Source organism: Bactrocera neohumeralis, chromosome 5 (assembly GCF_024586455.1).
Source record: "Bactrocera neohumeralis isolate Rockhampton chromosome 5, APGP_CSIRO_Bneo_wtdbg2-racon-allhic-juicebox.fasta_v2, whole genome shotgun sequence".
Classification (NCBI taxonomy): Eukaryota; Metazoa; Arthropoda; class Insecta; order Diptera; family Tephritidae; genus Bactrocera; species Bactrocera neohumeralis.
The window spans coordinates 5,411,022-5,434,090 of NC_065922.1; the positions used below are offsets into that span (position 1 = coordinate 5,411,022).

A 23,069-nucleotide genomic window follows, 5' to 3' on the forward strand; every position below is an offset into this window, starting at 1 on the left:
GATTTGATAAAATTCAAATTAGCTAATATTTCGAAAAATTCTCTAAAAATTATAGGAAAAAATGTAAAATGAGAATGAAATAAATAACGCATAATTTTTTCTTTTTACGTTGGCGACCTTTGGGAAATTTTTCGGAAAAGTCACTAAACTAGACTTTTGACAAATATTCTATGGTTTCTTTTCGGAAATTGGAACAGTTTTAAATTTGTAAATAATTACTTGTATTAGAAAATATTATTTTTTACGATCTCTACTTACGCTCGTTGACATGTGACTTTTTTTAATTTAAAAGTGTTTGTTTTTTTAATAGAATAAAAGTGTTTTCCAACACTACATGGCAACCGTTTCGAATCAGCTGTTCGCGTTTGTTGTTTTGGCGCCGCAAATGTCAGTTTAATTTCGCAATTGTCATAATTTTATTTGTTATGGTGGAAATTAAAGGAAGTTTGTTATTTAATTAATTTTTGTACGAAAGTTTAGAATTAAGAAATGTCAACGAGGCGAAAAGATATATGGAAATTGCTTTATAATCTGGTTTCGAGAGATGGTACAGATTTGAATGATGTGTTTGCCTTTGTCGATGATATACTTTGCAGGGAGCCTTCTCTTATTCGACCTTCCTTGCGTGAACTAAATAACCGCTTTCAAGATACTTTTGTGCTCTGGATTATAAATAAATTTATAAATGGGTTAGGTGACTCGAATGTTAAATGTAATACAAATAATTTTAGTACAGAGGGGTAAGCATTTTTTTGCGTTTATTGCTTTATTGTTTATAAATAAAACATCATTTTAGAATGCATGGGCGAAACATTCAATTACAGGAAAAGATACTTCATTCTTGTTTGGTTAATCGCGCTTTGTTATTTGAGCGCTTGGTGGCAGCATACATCAAAGCTATTGGGCAATTAACAAATGGACTGCAATTGCTTGATGAGCAACGAGATATAAATCAAGCTGGTATTGAGACTGAGCCCAAACAATTCCTTGAAATCACAGCATTTTTTAGTGAAGATTTGTGTTTGCGAGAAATCGATGCAGACTTTTCATTTAAACCTATACGTGTCTCTTATGAAGTAGTGGATGAGAGAGTGCGTTCGCTATTGCAGGTGCTCCATACTGCCGCACTTATTGGATATCCATTGTTTCCTCAAATATTTGCCGAATCGCTTCTAAGTGTGCTGCAGGTCGTACGTGAATGTGATTTAACTACCAAGTTAGTGGCGCTACGCTATTGTCAAAAGATATTTGAACTGGCCTGTAAATGCACTGAATTGCTAGAACATTATGGCCAACTGACCATGCAAGGGTTAGCTCTAATATGGAGTCAAATTCCACTTTGGCTGCATGCTCGTTGCATACGACTAGAAGAGTTGGATGGATTTAAAGATGTGACCATTGCCATAATGCGAGTACTGAATAGGTTCAGTAATGAATTACAGTGGACGCGACGTGCCTTAACTATGTTGGCCTTAAGTATTCTATATAATTGCGCCGAATTGGAACCAAAAGCCAATAATAAGAATGATAGCAAAAATTTGGGTGAGCTTATTCGTGAGATCGTTCAATTTATTATTCAATTGTCATTGGAAGACGGGGAGGAAGACGTAATCGTGAAAGATGCTGAAAAACTTATCATATTATCGGAGAAAAATGAATTCGTTCTGCTCTTATTATCGGTTATAATTGCGCGTGTAGACAACCAAAGCGAAAAGCGGCTGCGTACTTTGAAGTACTTCAAAGAGAAAATTTTCGATACATTTTGTTTGCCCAAAATTAGAATAGATCCCTTAAAGCGTTTGAAGCAATTGTTGCAAGCACTAATATATGCAGAGCATCGGCTTTGTCGACGTCAGCAGTTAAACGCTTTACGTAAAATTACGGTCGAGGAAGTGGTACAAGAAAATTACTACAATAGTATTAACTTATTTTCATTGTTAGTGGATTGCGAATATGTATCACAGTTGGATCAAGTTATCTCCCAGTACAATGGAAATTCAGTTTTAGTGGATTTTAAAGATTTGGAGCTTTTAACGTTACACCTTGATGTTTGCGCATTGTTTATGAACAGTATTACTTTACGCGGCGCAATGAACACCAAAACGCAGATTATTTTGCTACAACGCATGAGCAATCCTTTGGAAGCAGCCACGCAGGAACGCTATCCTTCTCAAAACTTACAGGCTGCTGCATTTGAGTCATTTCGCTTGCTTGCCAGTTTAAACATTAATGGACCGGATGAGGTAACTTCCTATTTACGTAAGCTTTATGATGGCTTAATGAGTAGGATCTTTGATGTGAATCCGAAATTGGAGTCTGTTGAATTATTGACGAAGTTTCGTAGAGCCTTTTGCGAACACTTCCACACATTGATTGCTTGCGGCTGGTTAACTTTGGATCGCGTATTGCGTGATTTTGTCGTTGCTGTGGCAGATATGCCATCCATGTCCATGGAAATGCTGCGAAGTGCCTATTGTCCCGGGGCCGGTGCTTCCACGTGTCACATATTTCTAAGATTATCACCTTCCACCACATCTGATGTAGCATTCCATGAATATATCATTGTTTGCCAACTTTGTAATGAAAACGTATGCTCAACTGCAGCAGATGTAGAGGCATACATACGTTCTAAAAAAGTCATCTTACTTGAGTGCAAAAGTCAAAATAAATCTCTTGCGAAAGGGCGAAAACCGTTGCCTTTACTGCCGGCGGCAGTCCGTCGCAAACTATGTGAATCTTTGCTCACACAAAAGGACGCTGAAAATACACCGATTGGCCGTCACCTGGAATTCTCACGCATTAGCGCCGACGATTTGTTCAGTGTGTTGCAGAGAGCACAGAATATCTCTAAACTGAATCTTGAGATATTACACACGCTCGTGCCAAAATTGCTTGCTGCTGGAGATGAACAACTTGTCATGAAATTCGCAAAATTTCTACTGCAGCAAATAGTGAAGTCGCTACAAACACCATCCACACTATCATCGGCGTCGTCCACGAGCTCTTCAGCTTTTTTGTCGTCGCCCGCATCACAGCGCCAGACTCAGCTAAAGTTGCTGGAACTCATTACCTGCTGTGCGCACAGTAACCTAAGTGAAATATGGCTTTTTCATTTATTCAAACTTACTTTCTTTTATCTCCTGCATCCACAATCGGAAGTCGTGCAGGAGGCAGTGCTGTGCGCAACCGAAATGTGTGCTAAACATGGCTTGCAACCAGTAAGACTATGGAATTGGTACAAACGTGACGCGCTAACTTTGGTGGTGCAGTTGGCAGTGTTGATATTCCTGAAAAACGGTGTGCGGCTGACACGCTCACTCAAAGCTGTAAGTCAGTTATAACTACCTGAGAGTTTATAAAATTTGTGAATTATCTATATCCTGTTTCTTACAGTTTACTAAAATGCTAGGTTTTTCCTGCGTGCAAGAGTTTATCTGCCGTTATTATCGCCTCTTGACGACAATGATTTTGCCATATTGTGTAAAAGAGCCCCTGTGCAAAGGACTCATTGTTTGCATATCGAAAGTGACACGAAAGCCGATCTCTTCGATCTTCGTCGCCTCATTTCTTCGCATATACACACATATCTACCTAACTGAAGAGGCGGAAGTGGGAAACAAATGTATTGAATTGATTGTGCGATGCACTGATTTCAGTTTGAAGAAATTAATGAATACAGATGTGAAGGTATGTAAACAAGGAAGCTCTCAAAACTATTATCATATATTATTTAACAATTTTGCAACACTCAACAAGTCCTTTGGTAGAATAAAAACCAAAAGATGCAGATAAAAAGTAATTTCTATACTCCGATGTATTATTTTCGTAGATTGTATTTAACAAAGCATAATTAGAGTGAGATAGGAACTCCTTGACACATTCTATTCAGAAATGTAATAACATTTTATCAAAACTTAAAACCATTTGGGGAATCCTTAATCGTTTCCTAATTGCATTTTTTTTATTTTAATTGAGAAAGCAACCTCGAATATGTCTAGTTACATTCAATTTAAGAGATTATGTAGAAACCTCAATAGAATAACAGCTAGCTTGGCTCTCTCTATTTAATGAAGCTAGTTGTTTGTTCGACTTGCCATTTTTCGTCCCCTGCTGAATACGAATCCGATGTAGCTATGTATGCTCATTCCCCATGTAAAGGTTCTGTTAAAAACTACAAAAAGGTCGATAAATTAATAAATAAATACATCAGACTTTAAATTCTACACCTGGGATGATACAATAGGCGTGACGCCGTCCACATTTTTGTAAATATCCATACTTCAGGATCTACTTTCCCGATCTCGACCAAATTTAGTATATGATATTATCTTGATATTCCGTTCCCACGACAGTCGGGTCTACGTAACCGGAACGCACCCGGACTTTTATCCTGCCAAGGACTGTTAACTCGGCAAAACTCTACCGCTACAACAACCACATCTTGATATTCCTATGTTACAGTGCGAAAACAAGCCTTAATCAAATTATACCTGTGCAAATTTTCACTTCTTTCCGCGCTGTGGTTCGGACGTTATGTCGGCAAATAACGAAATAGCGTTTCATTTTTATATATAAGAAATGTAGGCAAATATGTGAGTAAAATTAAGAGAGCGTTTAACGGTTTAACTTTGTACCTAAAATGGATAAAAGCGGGTGAAAACTTGCCATAGGCCCCATATTACTAACATACCTTTTGTACCTAAAAGTATTTCCCTGGCTTTGATCCTGGCAAGTTGCAAAAGTATGAAATCTTTGGTTACACCCCGACATAGCCCACCCTCACTTGTTAATCTTAATGTTGATAAATTATTCTGATTAAATAGCAATTTAAGCATCCGTTGGATTTTTTAGAACTAATAATTTTATATCTCATGCAGCAAACGGTGTCCGAGTTTCTGATCTACTTCAACCGCAATCCGCAGTTTGTCATGAAGGCGTTTCAGTGCCTGCTCTTCAGCGACACTGGCAATGGTAGCTCAGGTGTAACAGCTTCAAGTAGCAAGTCTTCGAGAATAGCCAAAACTCAAAGTGCCAACACTGGGGATTTTGCAAAATTCATAGCCGACCGTTTTCTTGGCGTGATCACCTACTTTGAGACCTGCCTTGCCGAACCCACTTTCGAGAAACCACTTAAGGAGGAGGCGCTCTACAGTCTCGGACAGATATTGCGTTTTGTGGGCGCCAAGCACGTAACACAATTCCGTTTTAAAATTATCGCCATGTTGAGCTTTGTGCTGTCGCTGCAGGATCGTCACCTGCAGTCCATTTGCTTAAAGGTTTGGAATATTTTCCTAAACATTGTGAACATTGAAGAGTTGGGGCCGTCACTGAGTCGCATCGTGGCTTCGCTACAACCGTTATTGGCGCACAGCGAATCTGAGGTGAACGCCATTTATGAGTTTGTGATACTGAAGAATGACAGCTTGCTCGGCGCTTACATTCCCGACTTGTATTTTGTCGAGCAACTAAGGGGTATCGCACCAACCATAACTCAGTGCGTCGCACGTCAAACAGAGATACTGAAAAGCGAACGCTCCACGTTGCTGGAGAAGATCGCATTTCTTTATCGGCAAATTACCAATGAGAATTCACAAGTGCGCATTTACGGTCTTACGTATTTGTGCAATTTCGTGGCGGCTAATCGTGTTGACATCAATCATCTGGTACTGAGCGAAATGCTTGTCGATCCGTTAATTGAGAATCTCGTAGATACCTTGGTGGCTGGTTGCAAGCACGAGGACATAAATTTGCAGCTGTCATCGGCGAAGTGTTTGGGCGAGTTGGGTGCCATTGATCCCAGTTACATAACAACGAACCACACGTTTGAGCAGCGTGATGATCTGCCGCTTAGTGTGCACACCGATGGGTTTGCCATAATGGCGCTGAGTGAGCTTTGTCGCGCTTATCAGTTTCAAAAGGACACAAAGTATGTTGATAATTTCTCTCTCGCCATACAGGAGACACTAGCGGTTTGTGGCGTATCGCCGCGTGAGAATAAAAAGCTGAATGTATGGGAGGCGTTGCCAGAGCGTATGCGGCAGGTGATGGAGCCGCTGCTTACTTCGTGTTATACAAACTCGCGGCGGGAAAGTAGTTGTGCCGAGCATCCGATTTTCAATAGCAGTTATTGCCGAAGCTACGCCGACTGGGCATTCAATTGGGCTGCGCGCCTCATTGACTTTGTGCAAGCAGATGAAACGAAGCATCTGCTAAACTCCTACAAGCCGAGTATAAAACGTGATAATAACACCCTCATTACATTTTTCCCTTATGTACTATTGCATGCGCTACAAGATGGCACCGAGAGTCAGCGGCAAAAGATGTACGAGGAGTTTGAGGCGGTTTTCAGCTTCAGTAGTGCAGGCATTGTAGAACAGCCGGTTTACGAGGCATCGGGGCTGAAGGAGTTCGTATCGGCTAAATATGCCACCGATTTAACCACAACGGGAGAGTCGGCACAACGCACGCGCAACGGTCAGACGGCGCAATATGATGGGTTGGAACACATTGGACGAACCTGCACGAAATTGTGTTCGGAACAAATCGACTTCTTACAACGTTGGATCCGCGAATGGCAACGAATAAATAGCGTTGGCACTAAGGTGAATGAGGAGGATAAAAACTATAAGTGTGTGCGTGATTTTCTGCGGCGTTTCAACAAACTGCTGATTGCCAAGGCCAATTATCACTCCGATGAGTATGCGCGGGCGCTTATGTACCTAGAGGCCTATATTGAAGAGACGGACACATGTCAGCGACTGCAGGAGCAAATTTCCTTCCTGATTGAGATACATGGCGAGTTGCTTGATGCAGACTCGGTCGAAGGCGCCGTATACGTGAAAAAGACAAGTCTCAGCTTAGATGAAGAAATAATGGTTAATCGCATCGTAGATCGGCCACAAGAGTTACAGACCTGTTACGAGCAGCTAATGTGCAGCGATGAGCCTATCAGTCAGGAGCACATAAAGGGCATGATTAACTGCTATTTGCGCATGGACACACCCGAAACGGCGCTGTTGATCACCGATGGGCTATGGCAGAAACTAACGGATCACTACACTGACGATTATTTTAAAGAATGCAAATCGGAGCTGCTATGGCGGCTGGGACGCTATGATGAATTGCAAGAGCTGCTCGAGGACTCCGTTGTGCGTCGGAAAACATCCAATTGGAATATACAATGCGCCGAAGCGTTCCTGCTCTATCGACAGCCCATCACCGACAGTCATTCACAAGAGCAAACAACAGTTTTGACCGATTTCACACAACATCTGGATGTGATACGTCGCAATGTGTTGGCGACCATGCGCAGCTGCTCCGTTATCAATCACAAATCTTATCCATATTCCTATGAAGATGTTGTGAAACTACATTTGCTTAACGAGATGGAGAAGAATAAGCAACTCACGCACGAGGTAATTGCCAGCTATGGAGTTGAAGGAAAAGCCACTCAATGTCTTACGAATGTGCGCGAATTCTTCACCGACTGGGACAGGCGCTTGTGCGTGTTGCAGCCAGTGGTGCGCGTCATGGAACCAATACTTTGCTTCCGCCGCAATCTACTCGTTGAAAGTAAGCGCTTGCTTTGCGCCGCTCCACAAAACACTCAGCGGTCGACGTTGCGACAAAGCGTTGTTGACGCCATTGATGGTGAAATCGGCAAGCTATGGCTGCGCAGTGTGCAGATGTATCGTGAAGCTGGCAGTCTGCAGCAAGCGCAACTATGTATTATGAAAGCGGCGGAGTACGCGCCCAAGACGCTCTTCATCGAGAAGGCTAAACTTTTGTGGCAGAAAGGGGACCAAGCCCATGCGTTCAAGTTGCTTGAAGAGCAGTTGGAGCGCATGGAAGCGCAGTGCGAGCGCAACGTACGCACACTCAACGCGAGTGATCGCGCGCTCTATGCGGAAGCGAAATACCTACAAGCCACGTACAGCGCCGAGTCGATGAACAGTTGCGCCGAGCTAAATCTGCGCTACTTTCGTGAAGCCATACTCGGCAATCACAATTCGGAAAAATGCTATGTGCAGTTGGCCCAGTACATGGAGAAAATATATGAATCATTCTCGGCGGAACAGCAGCACGGTGATACCGGCCGCAAGCTGTTGCTCGATATCATGGTAAATTATGCAAAGTCATTAAAGAGCGGCTGCGAGAACGTATATCAATCGCTGCCACGGCTGCTGAGCCTGTGGTTGGACTTCACTTCGCGTTGCGCATCGGTTTGTGAAGCCTCGTCCAGCGATCCGGCACTCGCTTCCAAGGCAAACACCATGCAAGAGGTGGCTAAAAAAATGAATGAGCTCATGAACAACTGTGCCAATGCGCTGCCTACCGCCATATTCTATACGGCTTTCTCACAATTGCTGAGTCGTATATGCCATCCATCGAACGATGTATTCGCCGTCCTCCGTACCATTGTGATCAAGTTGCTCGAACATTTTCCACAGCAATCCTTATGGATGTTGCTGCCAATACTTAAGTCGTCGCAAACAAATCGTGTGAAGCGCTGCAAATTGATTTTTACCGATGGGCGCCTCGCAAAGCCACAATTCCAAAAACAGCTGAACGATTTCAATATACTTGCGGAACGTTTAATTGAATTGACGAACAAAGATGTGGCGCACGATCGAACCTATGAACTGAGCACGCTTGTCAAGCAACTTCCCAAATTATTTGAAGATCCGAAATTCTCTAACATTTTGCTGCCTTTCGAGAAGTACATGCAGGCGTCATTCCCTCTGACATCTGCTACATCGTCGCTGGACTTAAATTTGTCGTTTGGTAACTTAGAGCGAACGTCATCGTCATCTTCCTCTTCGTCGACGTCGTCAAGTCCATCGTTAGTGCCTGCGAATCCATTTCCCTACCAACAAATTTTTATTTGTGGAATTAAAGAAGAAATCACAGTGTTGCGTTCAGCTGCGAAGCCGAAAAAGATTAGCATCCAATGCAGCGACGGTAAGTGCTACGAGGTGATGGTGAAACCAAAAGACGATTTACGAAAAGACTATCGATTGATGGAATTTAATGGACTGGTTAAAAGGTTCCTGCATCAAGACTCACAGGTATAAAATTGTATTTTTGGCACGTAAAATCTCCCTAATTTGTATATTAAAATTTTCTAAACAGGCACGTCATCGTTGCCTTCGTATTCGCACCTACGCTGCCATTCCATTTAATGAGGAATGCGGTCTGGTGGAGTGGCTGCCAAAGTTGAACTCCTTCCGCGCCATTTGTAACTCGGTTTATCGCATGCGTGGCTTGGGATTACCCGATCGTATGCTGCGTCAGTGTGCGTTGCCTCGAACGGATCCAATGGAAAAGAAACGTAGCGTGTTTCTAGACACGTTATTGCCCGCCCATCCGCCTGTTTTCCAGGAGTGGTTACGTCGACGCTTTTGCACGCCCAATAGTTGGTATGAAGCACGTTGCGCTTACGTCAAAACTGTTGCCGTTATGTCTATGGTGGGCTATATTCTCGGGTTGGGTGATCGCCATGGTGAAAACTTGCTCTTCGATGAGACGACTGGTGATGCGGTGCATGTCGATTTCAATTGCCTCTTCAACCAGGGCGAGCTCTTTGCCTACCCAGAATTAGTGCCCTTCCGCCTCACCCACAACATGGTCTATGCCATGGGGCCATTGGGCGTTGAAGGCATGTACCGACGTTGTTGTGAGATAACCATGCGCGTACTGAAAAAGCAGTCGAAAACTTTAATGTCAGTTCTGCGACCGTTCGTTTATGATCTTGTGGCGCTGAACCGTAGCTTTAGCGGTAAGACCAAACCCTCACTGGAGTTGACCGATCCCAAGGCTTTGATGGATGTGCGTCGCATCGAAGAAAGACTGCAGGGCTATGTAAGTTATCGCAATTATATGATCCACGTAATGAAATTCTTTAATAAATGAATATTTCTACAGGTGAAGCGAACGCAAGCAAACAGCATGCCGCTGTCAACCGAAGGCCAAGTGAATTTTTTGGTAGCAGAAGCTACGAGTATTGACAATCTGGCTGCCATGTACATTGGCTGGGGTTCTTATATTTAAGAAAGTATTAAAAGATATATTACTTTATTTACTTCGCGTTTGCCGGATTCTTAAGATTGCGTGATGTTTAATTTTTTGTAATAAAATGTTGATTTTTTAATAAAATGTCGGTTTTGTTATTTATGTTCTTTCAACCTTACAGAATCAAATAAAGCAATAAAATACATATATCTATTCGATCTGAAGACAGCCAGGTAGCTTGATCAATTTTCTTATGCTGGAATTTAGTACTACAGATAACCCTCGAGCCCCGGCAAAATCGATCTGACTCAAACCTATTTGGGGATGTTTCCGATGGAGGCTGAATTTCCAGACCGTTGTACCAAAGATATCTTCTTTGCTCAACCTAGCGTTAAAGTCGCCAAGAACGATTTTGACATCGTGATGGTGGCAGCTCTCATAGGTGCGATCCAAGCGTTTATAGAAGGCATCTTTGGTCATATCGTCCTTCTCTTCTGTCAGCTATATGTTGAAAAACTTCGCTTTGATGCGGATTGTGGCTAGACCATCAGGGTGAACGTCATAACTCGGCGACGGCGTTTCTCTCCCACCACGAATCCCACATCGAATTTGCACTCCTTTATATGGCCAGCGCACTTCTTGGACGGCGTTGATGTCTGTCTTTATTTTCGCGAGAACATCTAACAGCTGGGCAGAGGCACCTTCCCAGATCGTAATCCTTAATGCGTTTGATACGGTATCTCATCCGAGGCTATTGGTAATTTTTAATTGATGGCGTTTTTTACGTGGCGGGTCCCAAAGGAGGTTACTTGGTCAAAGACTGAAAGTCGAGAAAGAATCGTTTCTGCCCACTCCCAAGTGAATGGCTTTTACACATGACTTCATCCTTTAGTATTTTACTCTAGTAATTAAAGTTGCACCATAACTGCACATACATATCTCCAGAACAGCAGTGTACTGTCAATTCGTCTTCGCGAATTGTGTTACGTTCAGTCATCTTAGGAAAGCCTGGAAACTGGTTAAGTTTGCGTTTATACCTAACGTCGGTGAAAAGGACTTGAGACCCATTAGCTTAGCCTCGTTTCTGTTGAAAACGTTGGAGAGATTCCTGGATCTGTACATTAGGAGTAGAGTACCGAGGAGTAAACTGTTAAGAGCCCAGCACCCAATGTAGGCACCTTTCTCGATAGGTGCGGAACCTTGAACTATATGCGGGCGGATGCAGGAGAAAGTTTGTAGTACAATCGAACCTCAAGCACCTCATATGTAGTATTTTGACTGTACTATACTTTTCCCACAGCATTAAATTTTGCGGATTAAAAGCCTACTTGAAGAACTCGAGAAATGGGTGATAACCTACGCTGACGACGCTGCTTTTTGTTATTTTATTACTCTTCCGACAAACATCATTAAGCTCTGCATGCAATTACGAACTTTGTAACGATATCGCAGGGCCCATAAAACTAGTCTCTCTAGTTCGCCAGATAACATTTAGGCACAAATTGCAATTGAAAAAAAACGGTTATATAGTATATACAAACTACCATATACTTCGGTTATCTTATCAACTAGGAAAAGTTAGACAGTGTGGAGCCGGAAAGTATTATGCGGTTTAGCAACTATAACAATCGCAATAAAGTTATAAATCGTATTAGTTTTGGTTTCTGGGCAATATTAAAGCCCCATTCACATACAACTTTCCTCGCTTTGCGTGACAGTACATAGTACTAAAACGACTGTTGCTTGACTAAGCTTTCCCAATATTTTGCTTGGGTTCAAGTCGAAAACTTTTTGTGTAAACGTACATCGAACTTTTCTGTCAAAACAAATGTCTGAAGTTAGGCGAAGCAAAATTTCTTTGTGAATTGTCCACAAATCTCAATACTCTATTCTAGTTATATAGAGGTTTCATTGCAATATTTCAAGAGCTTTGTTCGGTGGCACACAACCTTTTTGAGTCAAAAAAGTTTATGAGAACACCCGATAGTTTCCGGAATGTCTAGTGCAAAGAAATGCATGTATGTATGTTTATAAGGTGGCCTGCGCATACCATTCCGCACCTTTCTTATCTCTCTGTCAACCCACTATAACGGTGTAAATGATGAATCCGCTTTTAATTCAACGTTATCATCGATGCCAAAGTGAAATGAGCATATGCTACGCGCAGCTGCTCTATCGGTATGTGACGCAGCTGGATACATTTTCAACGATTATGATCCGACCCAGAATAGCACTGCCACTTCGGCAAGAGCGTGGCTTGTCGCGACGACAAGGACTCAGCTGGATTCCTCGGCTACTGTGTCAAACGATGGCCATCACTGTTTGCTTTTGTTTTGACTAGCGGTATTGCTACTGTTTGCCATTGTTGTTTTTGTTTGCACGGTCGTGTATCGTGCCATGTTTACATTGTGCGAGGGTGGTAAAGGTACGTGTGTTGCAACATAAAAACTATGCACCAACGACTCCACAAATGTACGAGAGCACCAGGTAAGATTGGCAAAAAACTTTGCCCGACCGAATGCCGTCTAAACAGGCGCAAGCGTTTGCGGACGTCGGCTACTGCTGTTACCTCAGTTGCCACCTATTGTTGCCACTTTCGAATGTGAAATTGTTGTTCCTGTTGCAATCACTGTATAGATCTTCAATTCGATGTTATTATTGTTGTTGGCAATGTTATTGCTCTCTACCATAGTTGTTGGCACTTTTCTTCATTATTGTTGTTGTTTCTGTTGTGCACTGCGGCAATCAGCGCAATCAGTTAAATGCCCAAGCTTGGTACGTGGCATGAAGCATTTCTTTTGAATTCGATTCGATTTGCGTTCACCGTTGTCGTTGCTTTGTGGTTGTGGTTGGCTTTCTGGTGCTGTGCTTTGGATGGCTGGGAGTTATGTACTGGCGGAGCGAGAGGGTTGTCTGGCGCTGTTCAAATATGTTTGTACATGCAGACTGCAGTTTCGGGTCGAGCACATAGCACCAAAACGGGTCCGATTTCATCCCCTCCCCAATTATTTTACTTTAGTATTCTCATCTTTTTATTTGTTTCAATGGTTTTTGGGTGAGGGATATTCTAAGCAAAAGTCGATGTGGAGTAAAATATTTTTACATTTCAAATTCTTACTTCCTTACAATTTAGTTTTAGTTTACTTCAAGCTAAAGAACTATGGCGTCGGGGATCCTAAGCTCCGAATTTGGAACACTTGGTTACAGGAGAATTGTTGGGAACTAGAGGACCCAAAGCAGAGCGTTGGGCAGCTCCGTTGTTTTCTTGCGTTTTACTGATAGATGTCTGAACCTCACGGGAAACGGGTTAAATCACATGGGTTAATAAGCTCCTTGGCTTCAGGAAAGTTTGTCTCTTTAAGCGTTTTGATCTCTGTTGTCGAAAAACTCAGATACGGCTTTAAGAATTTCTGACTATCTGGCTTTGACGATATCCATCCTGGAGACCGATACTGCCGTCAACAAATGCTGCGACAACGCGCTTTCAATAATATTTGCCACAAAGATCGAAAACTTAAACACTGTGTTTCGCAACTAGAACTACTATGAGCATTGTTGTTGTACTGTATGCTCGCCAATGTTTCAGGTATGTAGTTTACTTTGCTACCGTTTGGTCACGTTCAAATTTTGTCAACACAATCTGTATGAGCTCATCGCTTCTGCTATGCCGGTAGTTTACATCCATATATTTGGTAGCAACATTCACATAAAACAACAACATGCTAATGTTGCATGCTACAAAGCCTCAAATGCAACACAGTTCGCTTTGTTTACACAGTTTCGCATCGGTTTGCCCCGAACAAGGTTTGTGTTAAGTGAGCTCGAAGCGGTCTGTCAGCTGCTTAGCCTTCTAAGCGGTAGTTCAGCAGCTGCTATGTAACCTTTTTACTGATGGCGACTAGCTGATGGGCGACGAACGCCGTAACCGCAGGCGAGAGCATGGGAGTGACAGCAGACACTTTAAACGGTTGTTGTACCCCGCTGCTCCACGCTGGCCTTGTTATCCGATCAATTGCCTTTCAATTCGGAAATGCGAATTCGAAGGAAATAATATAACAGAATATAGATTCAAATAAAGGAAATAATACGGACTAATTTTCATCTCTTTATCTTCGTATTCCGTTATTAAACCTTGCCTAGAATCTACCTCAAATTTCGATAAAAATTTACAGGGTGTTTCGGTGGCGCCAGGTGTTTTGGGAGGAACACGTCGCTGATGAATAAACAAATCCAAAGTGAAAACGATGCACCTTCCACCATACATTTGTTCCTCTTTTACGTGGAAGTCCTCAAGAGACTCAAACGAAGGGTCAATCGGGTCCGACAAGACATCGCAGCCGATTGGAAGTTGCACCACGACATAACGGCTCACAACACCTTCCTTGTGAACAGCTACCTAACCAGACGGTATACAGCCCAGATGTGGCCCCTCGGACTTTTTTTTGTTTCCTTGCCTGAAAAGGCCGATGAAAGAGGATCCAAGTAGCATGCACTTCGGTTCCCAAAGCTATTCCGGAGAATGCCTTCCGTGACGCCTTCAATGCTTGGCAGCGGTGCATGGACGCAGAAGGAGTCTATTATGAAAGTTTTTAAAGAATTGAAACGATTGGTTCAATAATTTTTTTAAATCGACTCAGTCTTATTACTTTCTGGATGAACCCAGTACTAAAGAGGAGAGTACAGAAACAAATATACTGTTACACCTAAATCTGATATCGGTATGAAAAGATTATTAAGCTATTGTAGAATAAAAAGCAAGCCAAGTCTGCCTTTAATTATAAAAAAATACATGTATAATAGCTGAATCAATTCACCTACTATTAAGGAGTCAATCCAAGACCTTCAATTCATCGAAACGCTGTAGAGAATATTTCAGTGTCTCCATCGTTCGTGGATTACTTTGAAACATTAGCTCGATTTTGCGACGAGCGAATTCCTCATCATAGAATTTCTCTAAAGAGTTATCCTGCGAGTCCATTGTGAACATGGACATTAACGGAAAGAATCCGAATGCAACGAAGAAGCCGAAACTTTCACGCTGAGCAATCTCCTCTAAAATATCGGTGAATTTGGGTATTGGATTATTGTACGGTAAAGCTTTGAGGGTCCGCACTAAACCGTCATAATATGTTTCAATCAAGGATCCACGATGATTTTTCAACACATCTAGCTGAATGCTGGTATTCAAAAAATAATTGATATCGAATCCAATACTGCCGTAATAACACAACTGAAAATCGATCTGCAATTTGGAGCGTTTACAATTTGAGAACTATTTTAAGGGAACTAAAGGTAGGTAAAACTTACAAATCTAACTTCGCTCGGCGCTTTAAATTTTGTTGGGTTACAGTCGTATTTGAAGAACATATTATTTACCCACAAGTCGCCATGATTTAATACATTAACATTACCACGCAACGGATAGACGGACTCGAGCACGCGTTCCGTGAAGTGATCGTAATATTTTAATAATTTCTTTGATATTGGCTCCATTGTGGGGTATTCGGCAACAAGTGTAGCGAGCTTTAACAGCTGTGCACCAAATAAAGCTTTAAAAGCTTCCTTCTTGATTGAGTCTTTATTCAAAAGTCCGAAGGCAAAATGATCGATAATAATTGCAGGTGACTAAAGTGGTTATGCAAATATTATTTTAGAATTTTATTTATATAGTTTTCCTTGATATTTACCCTCTCTGCCATCAACATAGTAAGTGCATGGTATTCACCCAACTTTTGCATAACAATTTGCGCATGCGCCAAATCAAGTCCCACTTGTCGACTCTCCAACATAAAGCCCAGCATACTCAGATCCTCGAACATAATATTCTGCTCCGGTTCGGTGGTTGAGTGAAAGTGCCTAAAAGCAGGAAAGAAATATCAATTTATCCTTTACCCCCCTAGAAACTATTAATACAACCTAGCTGCCAGACTCCATGGCTTATCCAAGTACCACATGAGCGCTTCCATTTTAGGTTTGATATCCAAATAGAAGATGGTCTCCTTACGATAGATATTCAAACGACTAAGTACACTTTGCTTTTGTTTCGGCATATTTTTTACAATTATCGTCTGTTCGGTTTGCTGATCCTCGTTGGTTTTATACTTAATAGTCGCCCGAAATATGTTACTGCAGTAATTTTCGCCACCCATTGTTAGATTCTCAATGGATATGCCCAATATTTTAAGATCGCCCATTCGCAAACCATTCTCTAGAGCTCTTTTGAAAAACTCCATATTGAAGTAGTTGGGTATTTCGCCGATCGCAAAAGTCGCCATTCCGTCTAGTGTTTTCGAAGCAACCTCACTCTAACACTTTTCAACCGAAACTATTAATTTTCCTATGTTTGGATTACATTTTTATATAAAATCTTTTGTATTGTAGATTTATGAAATCTGTACATCTAGTACGTATACTTTCCGCAAGATAGAGCACAATCCATTTGTCGGTTTAATTGGTTTCAATTGATGAGTCGTGCCGGCTTTGGGTAGGCACAATCCGTTTATTATGCAGAGTTCGAGTGCATATACTCATACTCTGATTGACATTTCTAATCAAAGTTAATACATCATCGAGGGCAGCTTGAGTATTATGCCCATAAGTCACATATTGTGAATTGCTTTGATTCTATTTTTATAGTAAGAATCTGTTTTATTAATCATCGTCGTATTGCAAGCAACTTGCAGATGTCAAAAATTTATTCTTTGGTCGTTGCATACCATTAAACGAGAATTTAGGCGGATACTAATTTTACGATATCTAAAAATTTTAAGATGGTAGTGCTGCCGCATCTGCAAAAGTTTTAAATTCCTTTAAGCATTTTTTTATTGAAAACATTTTGAAGATCCGTACAACTATATTCATCTCATAGCGTTCGATAGTAATTTGCTTCGAAACTTTTCTAAATTTACCAAATAAATATCGAGATCTAAATAAGTCTTTCTTTCTTACTTTCTTAGGGGGTTACATTGATTTTATCGAGTAAAAAACAGCATTTTTTCAAAAAATTTGTTCTTATATAAAATATAAATATTTTTTTAAATTTTTTTTACTGTTACAAACATACACCAATAACAAAGAAAATCTGAAAATTTTGAAAAAAAAAAAAATATTTTAAACTCGGCCATTGCGACACCATTTCCGGTGACCTCTCAGAAAAAATATGCGCTCGCGTTGGCAGGATAACTTCTTACAGGATCGTCTGAAGGGAAAACATTAATGTTAAAACTTTTAAGAAGAACTTGGCCGAAGGAAAAAAACCGAAAATTGTATTTTTGGAAGACATTTTAACATAAAAATGAAAATTTCAGTGAAAATTTCGCTGCATTTTATTTTCAAATTGTTATAATTGAAAAGAAAATCGTTCGCCCAAGTCTTTATGAATTGTATCCCAAAAATCTGTGTAAATTTTAAAAGATCGGTTAAATAGTTCTCGTTCTTGCCAACCGACTTCAAAAAGACAGTTTCGAGCGACAATAAAAGTGGGACACAAGTGCATAAGGTCTCAAGGCTGTAGCTCCGAAACTATTACTCGGATCAACTTGAAAATTTAGGACAATATTCGAGAGGTGTCGTACAATTTAATAAGACAATAAAAATATCGATTTTTTGAAACCCGTAAACCCATGTAACCCTTTAAAATACATTGGAAGGTCGTCACTACAAAACTACTTTGAATATTTCGAAACGGTTTCTAGAAATTTCAACTTATTTTGAAATTTTATAAAAAAATAAAACTGAAAATATTACCAAATGTGTTCTAGGATAAATCCATTAAGAAATACTTTAGAAAATTATTAACTGTAGAAAATTTTTCGTTTATTTATACTATTTGCTTACACGCAATACATATGTATGTACATATTTTAGATGAAATTATTTTTAGACATAGACATAGCATAATATTTTTATTTGGGATCTATATTAATATCTACATAGTTATGTATGTATATGCTCACAGCATCTAGAATGTTGTTATACTAAATTTTAAAGAGAAACTAAAACTCGTCGAACACACCCATATCCTCTAAGCGCTTTAGTCCATACTTTAGCTGCGCTTGCAAATGTTCTTGTGCAAATACTTTTTGTACTTTAGACGGACAGATTCATTATCAAAGAAACTTTCAAAACTGCTATCTTCTGATAGCTCTTTTGGCATAGTAATTATGGGCAGAAAACCGAACAAACCGAAAAACCCGTAAAGTTCACGAGCGCGCAATTCATATTTTAGATCTTCTAAAGTCGGTATATTTTCGTAATGAAGGAACTCCAAGGTCTCCTTGAATGTTTTGTAATACACATTAATGAGATCGTCTCGTCGATCCTTTAGCAAATTCAGACGCACGCTAGTGCTGAAAAAGAAGTTGAGATCGCAGGCAGGGCTGCCATAGAAATTAAGTTGGAAGTCCACCTGAAAGTTCATAAAACATGAATGACTTAATTTTCATTATTAATTATTTTTATTTCCAGAAGAAAAATTTGCGGGTTTCAGTAAAACTTACAAAAATAGCGCGCGTTGGCTTCTCGGGTTGCTTGGCATCATCATAGGCATACATGAAATTTGATGTCCAGAGATCACCATGATTCATCACAACGATACGATCGCCCTCACGACGATCTGCTAAATGTGCGCATATGGGCTTGAAATTATCGTGAAAATAGTGCAATTTTTGTGCGATCTTTTCAAATCCGGGCCATTTTTCTGCATTGTAGGCCAGGTGCTTCAAGCTACTGCCAGCCATATTTTTGAAAAGATCACTTTTTAATACAGTCTTCTTGCACAGCATACCGTCGACCATGCGCTTGGTGATATCGGGATCCTATAGATAATATGTATATTAGGGTGATTCAAAAAGTTTTTTTTTTTTTTTTTTCAATTGGTACTCGCAAAAATAGGTTCTTAGACACCTCTAAGAAAGCCTCTCCAAAAATCTATTCATAATAATTTTTTTTCATTGAGTTATAAAATTCATAAGAAATAAAAAATTTTTCCAAAAATAGTCAAATTTCAACCGTTAATATCTTTTAAACGGTTGGGTTTACGAAAAAATCATAAGAGACCATATTTTAGAGCATTCAATTTCCTACAAAACCTAATTAACAAGATATTTTTTCAAGTAGTTGGAAGCGAGATATAAATTTTTCTATCTGATAATAAGAAAAAATAGAAAACCGTTAGGCGGAGGACCTTCCCGTTACAATTAAAAACTCATATTTGGAGAGGCTTTCTTAGAGGTGTCTAGGAACTTATTTTTGCGAGTACTAATTGAAAAAAAAAAAAAAAAAATTTTTGAATCACCCTAATGTATATATGTATATATATATATATGTAGAAAAAAAATTCTATTGCAAGATCTAAATGTGAGCTAAATATAGTTGAATAAGATGTATATGTCGGGTGATTTTTTATAACTGCATAAAATTTGAAAAATTTGAAACGTTAGATTGGTTCATGACATTTACTTTTTGAAGATAATTTCATTTAAATGTTGACCGCGGCTGCGTCTTAGGTGGTCCATTCGGAAAGTCCAATTTTGGGCAACTTTTTCGGAATAGCCCGAATTTCTTCGGAAATTTGTCTTCCAAAGCTGGAATAGTTGCTGGCTTATTTCTGGGGACTTTAGACTTGACGTAACAAAAAATAGTCTAAAGGCGTTAAATCGCATTCTTGGTGGCCAACTGCCCATGCATCCCGAAAAATGCACTGTTTGGTGTGGTTTGTACGCTGGTGGAATCATTGGACCGTATTTTTTCAAAGATGCTGTTGGACGCAACGTTACGGTGAATGGCGATCGCTATCGTTCGATGCTAACAAACTTTTTGTTGCCAAAAATGGAAGAACTGAACTTGGTTGACATGTGGTTTCAACAAGATGGCGCTACATGCCACACAGCTCGCGATTCTATGGCCATTTTGAGGGAAAACTTCGGAGAACAATTCATCTCAAGAAATGGACCCGTAAGTTGGCCACCATCATGCGATTTAACGCCTATATATATCATCTATCTACAGAAATAAGCCAGCAACTATTCCAGCTTTGGAAGACAACATTTCCGAAGAAATTCGGGCTATTCCGGCCGAAATGCTCGAAAAAGTTGCCCAAAATTGGACTTTCCGAATGGACCACCTAAGACGCAGCCGCGGTCAACATTTAAATGAAATTATCTTCAAAAAGTAAATGTCATGAACCAATCTAACGTTTCAAATAAAGAACCGATGAGATTTTGCAAATTTTATGCGTTTTTTTTTTTAAAAAATTATCAAGCTCTTAAAAAATCACCCGATATTATGACTAAACAAATTATGTAACCACCTTTTGCCATTCATTAGTTTTTAAAAGGTAGCCAGAAAACTTTGCTAGTATCCGAAGCGAAATCAAACATTATAAAGTGTAGTTGATATCAATACTTAAAACTTTAAGCCGTGATGAGATATATTTTGGCTTGGAAAATTAGTCTCACATTTATTTTCATATAAAGCTCTTATAAAGCTCGTTTTTTGATTATTTCGCATTATACACCAAGCAGTAATGATATAAAAAAATGATTACCTACGCCTCTTCAATATACTTACACGCTGGGCTAAAATCATTGACGTGGCATGTAGGCGCGCTGTTTGTTGCAAGATCAATTCACAGTGTGCCCAATCGAGCTGATCCTGTCGCGAGGCAAGCACAAATCCTTCGGGTTTTAAGTCAGTAAACACAATGGTGCGAGTGGGTGCTTTGACTGCATAAAGGCAGCTAAGCAGAATTCCAAAAAAAGAACACCAAATTATAATTTAGAATATCCGAAAAAACCGCAACACATTTAAAAACATTCAATAAATATTATTTCATAAAAAATTAAATTTTCCGGATTTTCATTGAGTATACTAACGTGGCAGAAAATTTCGGACCGTCTACAAGTATTTGTAGACGTGGCAATACATCCAAGTAGGCCAATTTCTCCTTAACAAAAACACCTACATCTTCAAGGAAACGTGTGTCCTTCGAAATCGGTATACTTTTGACGATTAACGAACGCTGCTCTTGTACCGGCGGCTCATCATCGTCGACTAGACGCTCATAGGCGACTGAGACGCGATAGATGCGTGAACAGTAATTATCACCGGGGTTGCTGCCCCATTCGAAAGTTATTTCATTTACCGTTAGCTGGATTTCACGCAAACCCTCTTCGAGTGCGGCCACGAAAAAATTCTCATCCAAATAATCCGGCACAAAAATATTATTCGGATTTTTTATAAGCATTTTTATAATTTGCTTATTTTTCGAAAATAAGCTTTTTTGTTTTATTTTTCTATCTACAACAGCTTTTAGCTCCGAACAACTCACACCGGAACGTTTTGTGCCACTCGCTAAACTAACATCAGGGATAATATCATTGTATAAATCTACAAGTAACCAATCCTTCATTTTTCACTAACCATACGCAAAAATCTACAAATTAGGCACTTGGTACGGGTTGCCCCTAAATATTCCACTACACATTAGGCACTTGGTTCGGGTTGCCCCCAAATATTCTACTACTAAAACGTTAAAATGCCTCAAATCTGCTATAGTGTGTTGCCGTGTTAGGTTTTAAAATTTATAACTTTAACAATATTTTTATAAAATATTCAAATATTTTTCGATTATTTAAATTCCTAAATATTAAATTTAATCAGTTTTGTCCAAAATATTAATTATTGTATCAATATATTATTAAACGTTTCCAATTTTATAAAAAAATATTTATATAATATTTGTGTAAAAACTATGTACCCGATTTTTTTATATTTATTTTAGTTTTTGTTTAAATAATTACAAGCTGATTGTTTTGACTTGTATTGTTAATGTATACATACAATGGAATTGTACCTGATTTTTTATATTTATTTTGGATTTTGTTTAAACAGTTTCCAGTTGATTGTTTTGACATACATATATTGTCAATGTTATATTTTTAATGTAATTAATATTCATGAATTGTACCTGACCTTATATATTTATTTTTGTCTAGTCATATTTTTTATAATAAGTAGATTGATTTAAAACTGTATATAACATAAAAAATAAAACAATGCGTTTTTATAAGCAGCACTATGTGCTTCTGTTGAGCTTTATTACAAAACTGACTACACTTAACTTTAAGGTTTATAATCTAACCTATGCTTGAGCCGGCCTACGTGACCAAAGATGCTTGGTCAGCTAAAAGGGTTTGCGCGTGTAGCGCTCACCTGCAGCTATTTGGTTTTGGGGAAGAAGACATGGTTGCGCGTGTTTCGCTCACTTAAGAATTTAGCGGATGCGCGTTTAGCGCAGTTGCACTTTTGGTTGTAATAGGACTCCAAAGTATGCAAACGGTTTGTATATTTCTAGCATATAATGTGGGAATGGAATTTATGTAGAAGTTCATAAAATATTGTGTTAACTTATATAAAAAGGGTGAAATAAGGCTTCCTGGTGAACGGAACACCCACAAAAGATCGGTAGCTCGCCTACATTGCAACCTCAGAGGTGGTGAGGAAGAGCAATAAATATCCAATAAACTTTTGTTTTAAAAATATTCTTGAAAGTTTTCATTAATGTTTTCAGTTACACATACTTTTTCACAAAAAAGTTGATCTACTACATTTCTTTTAATTACATCCCTGTGCCTAAAAAAGGCAGATTTCGATCAGGTGATCTCAGCTGTGAAAAATTCTTGGAAAACAGCTGATTCTTTTGTTACTTGTAGGGTTATACAAGTTATAATATATATTGTCATACATATATTGTGAATTGCTTTGATTCTATTTTTATAGTACTCGTAAGAATCTGTTTTATTAATCATCGTCGTATTGCAAGCAACTGGAAAAAATTTATTCTTTGGTCGTTGCATACCATTAAACGAGAATTTAGGCGGATACTAATTTTACGATATCTAAAAATTTTAAGATGGTAGTGCTGCCGCATCTGCAAAAGTTTTAAATTCCTTTAAGCATTTTTTTATTGAAAACATTTTGAAGATCCGTACAACTAGATATATTCATCTCATAGCGTTCGATAGTAATTTGCTTCGAAACTTTTCTAAATTTACCAA

General features: G+C 39.4%; 3 protein-coding genes across 3 annotated transcripts; 1 reads left to right on the forward strand and 2 right to left on the reverse strand.

Annotated features, from left to right (window-relative positions):
• The first annotated feature begins 100 nt into the window (after positions 1–100).
• Positions 101–10,155, forward strand: LOC126758632 (serine/threonine-protein kinase ATR). The gene is made up of 6 exons (XM_050472978.1): positions 101–740; positions 797–3,326; positions 3,394–3,687; positions 4,878–9,068; positions 9,133–9,861; positions 9,925–10,155. The coding sequence occupies exons 1-6, from the start codon at positions 490–492 to the stop codon at positions 10,048–10,050; spliced, it is 8,121 nt and encodes a 2,706-aa protein (XP_050328935.1). The 5' UTR covers positions 101–489; the 3' UTR covers positions 10,051–10,155.
• A 4,594-nt stretch (positions 10,156–14,749) lies between these two features.
• LOC126758648 (uncharacterized) lies at positions 14,750–16,341 on the reverse strand. The gene is made up of 4 exons (XM_050473001.1): positions 15,928–16,341; positions 15,699–15,867; positions 15,319–15,636; positions 14,750–15,253 (listed from the first exon to the last, which is right to left on the reverse strand). The coding sequence occupies exons 1-4, from the start codon at positions 16,284–16,286 to the stop codon at positions 14,840–14,842; spliced, it is 1,260 nt and encodes a 419-aa protein (XP_050328958.1). The 5' UTR covers positions 16,287–16,341; the 3' UTR covers positions 14,750–14,839.
• A 1,460-nt stretch (positions 16,342–17,801) lies between these two features.
• LOC126758647 (uncharacterized) lies at positions 17,802–21,356 on the reverse strand. Its single transcript, XM_050473000.1, is given in 5 exon segments — positions 17,802–18,103; positions 18,106–18,418; positions 18,510–18,827; positions 20,581–20,749; positions 20,886–21,356. Coding segments are annotated over 5 exon segments (1,269 nt in total). The 5' UTR covers positions 21,257–21,356; the 3' UTR covers positions 17,802–18,005.
• Between the last annotated feature and the right edge of the window lie 1,713 nt (positions 21,357–23,069).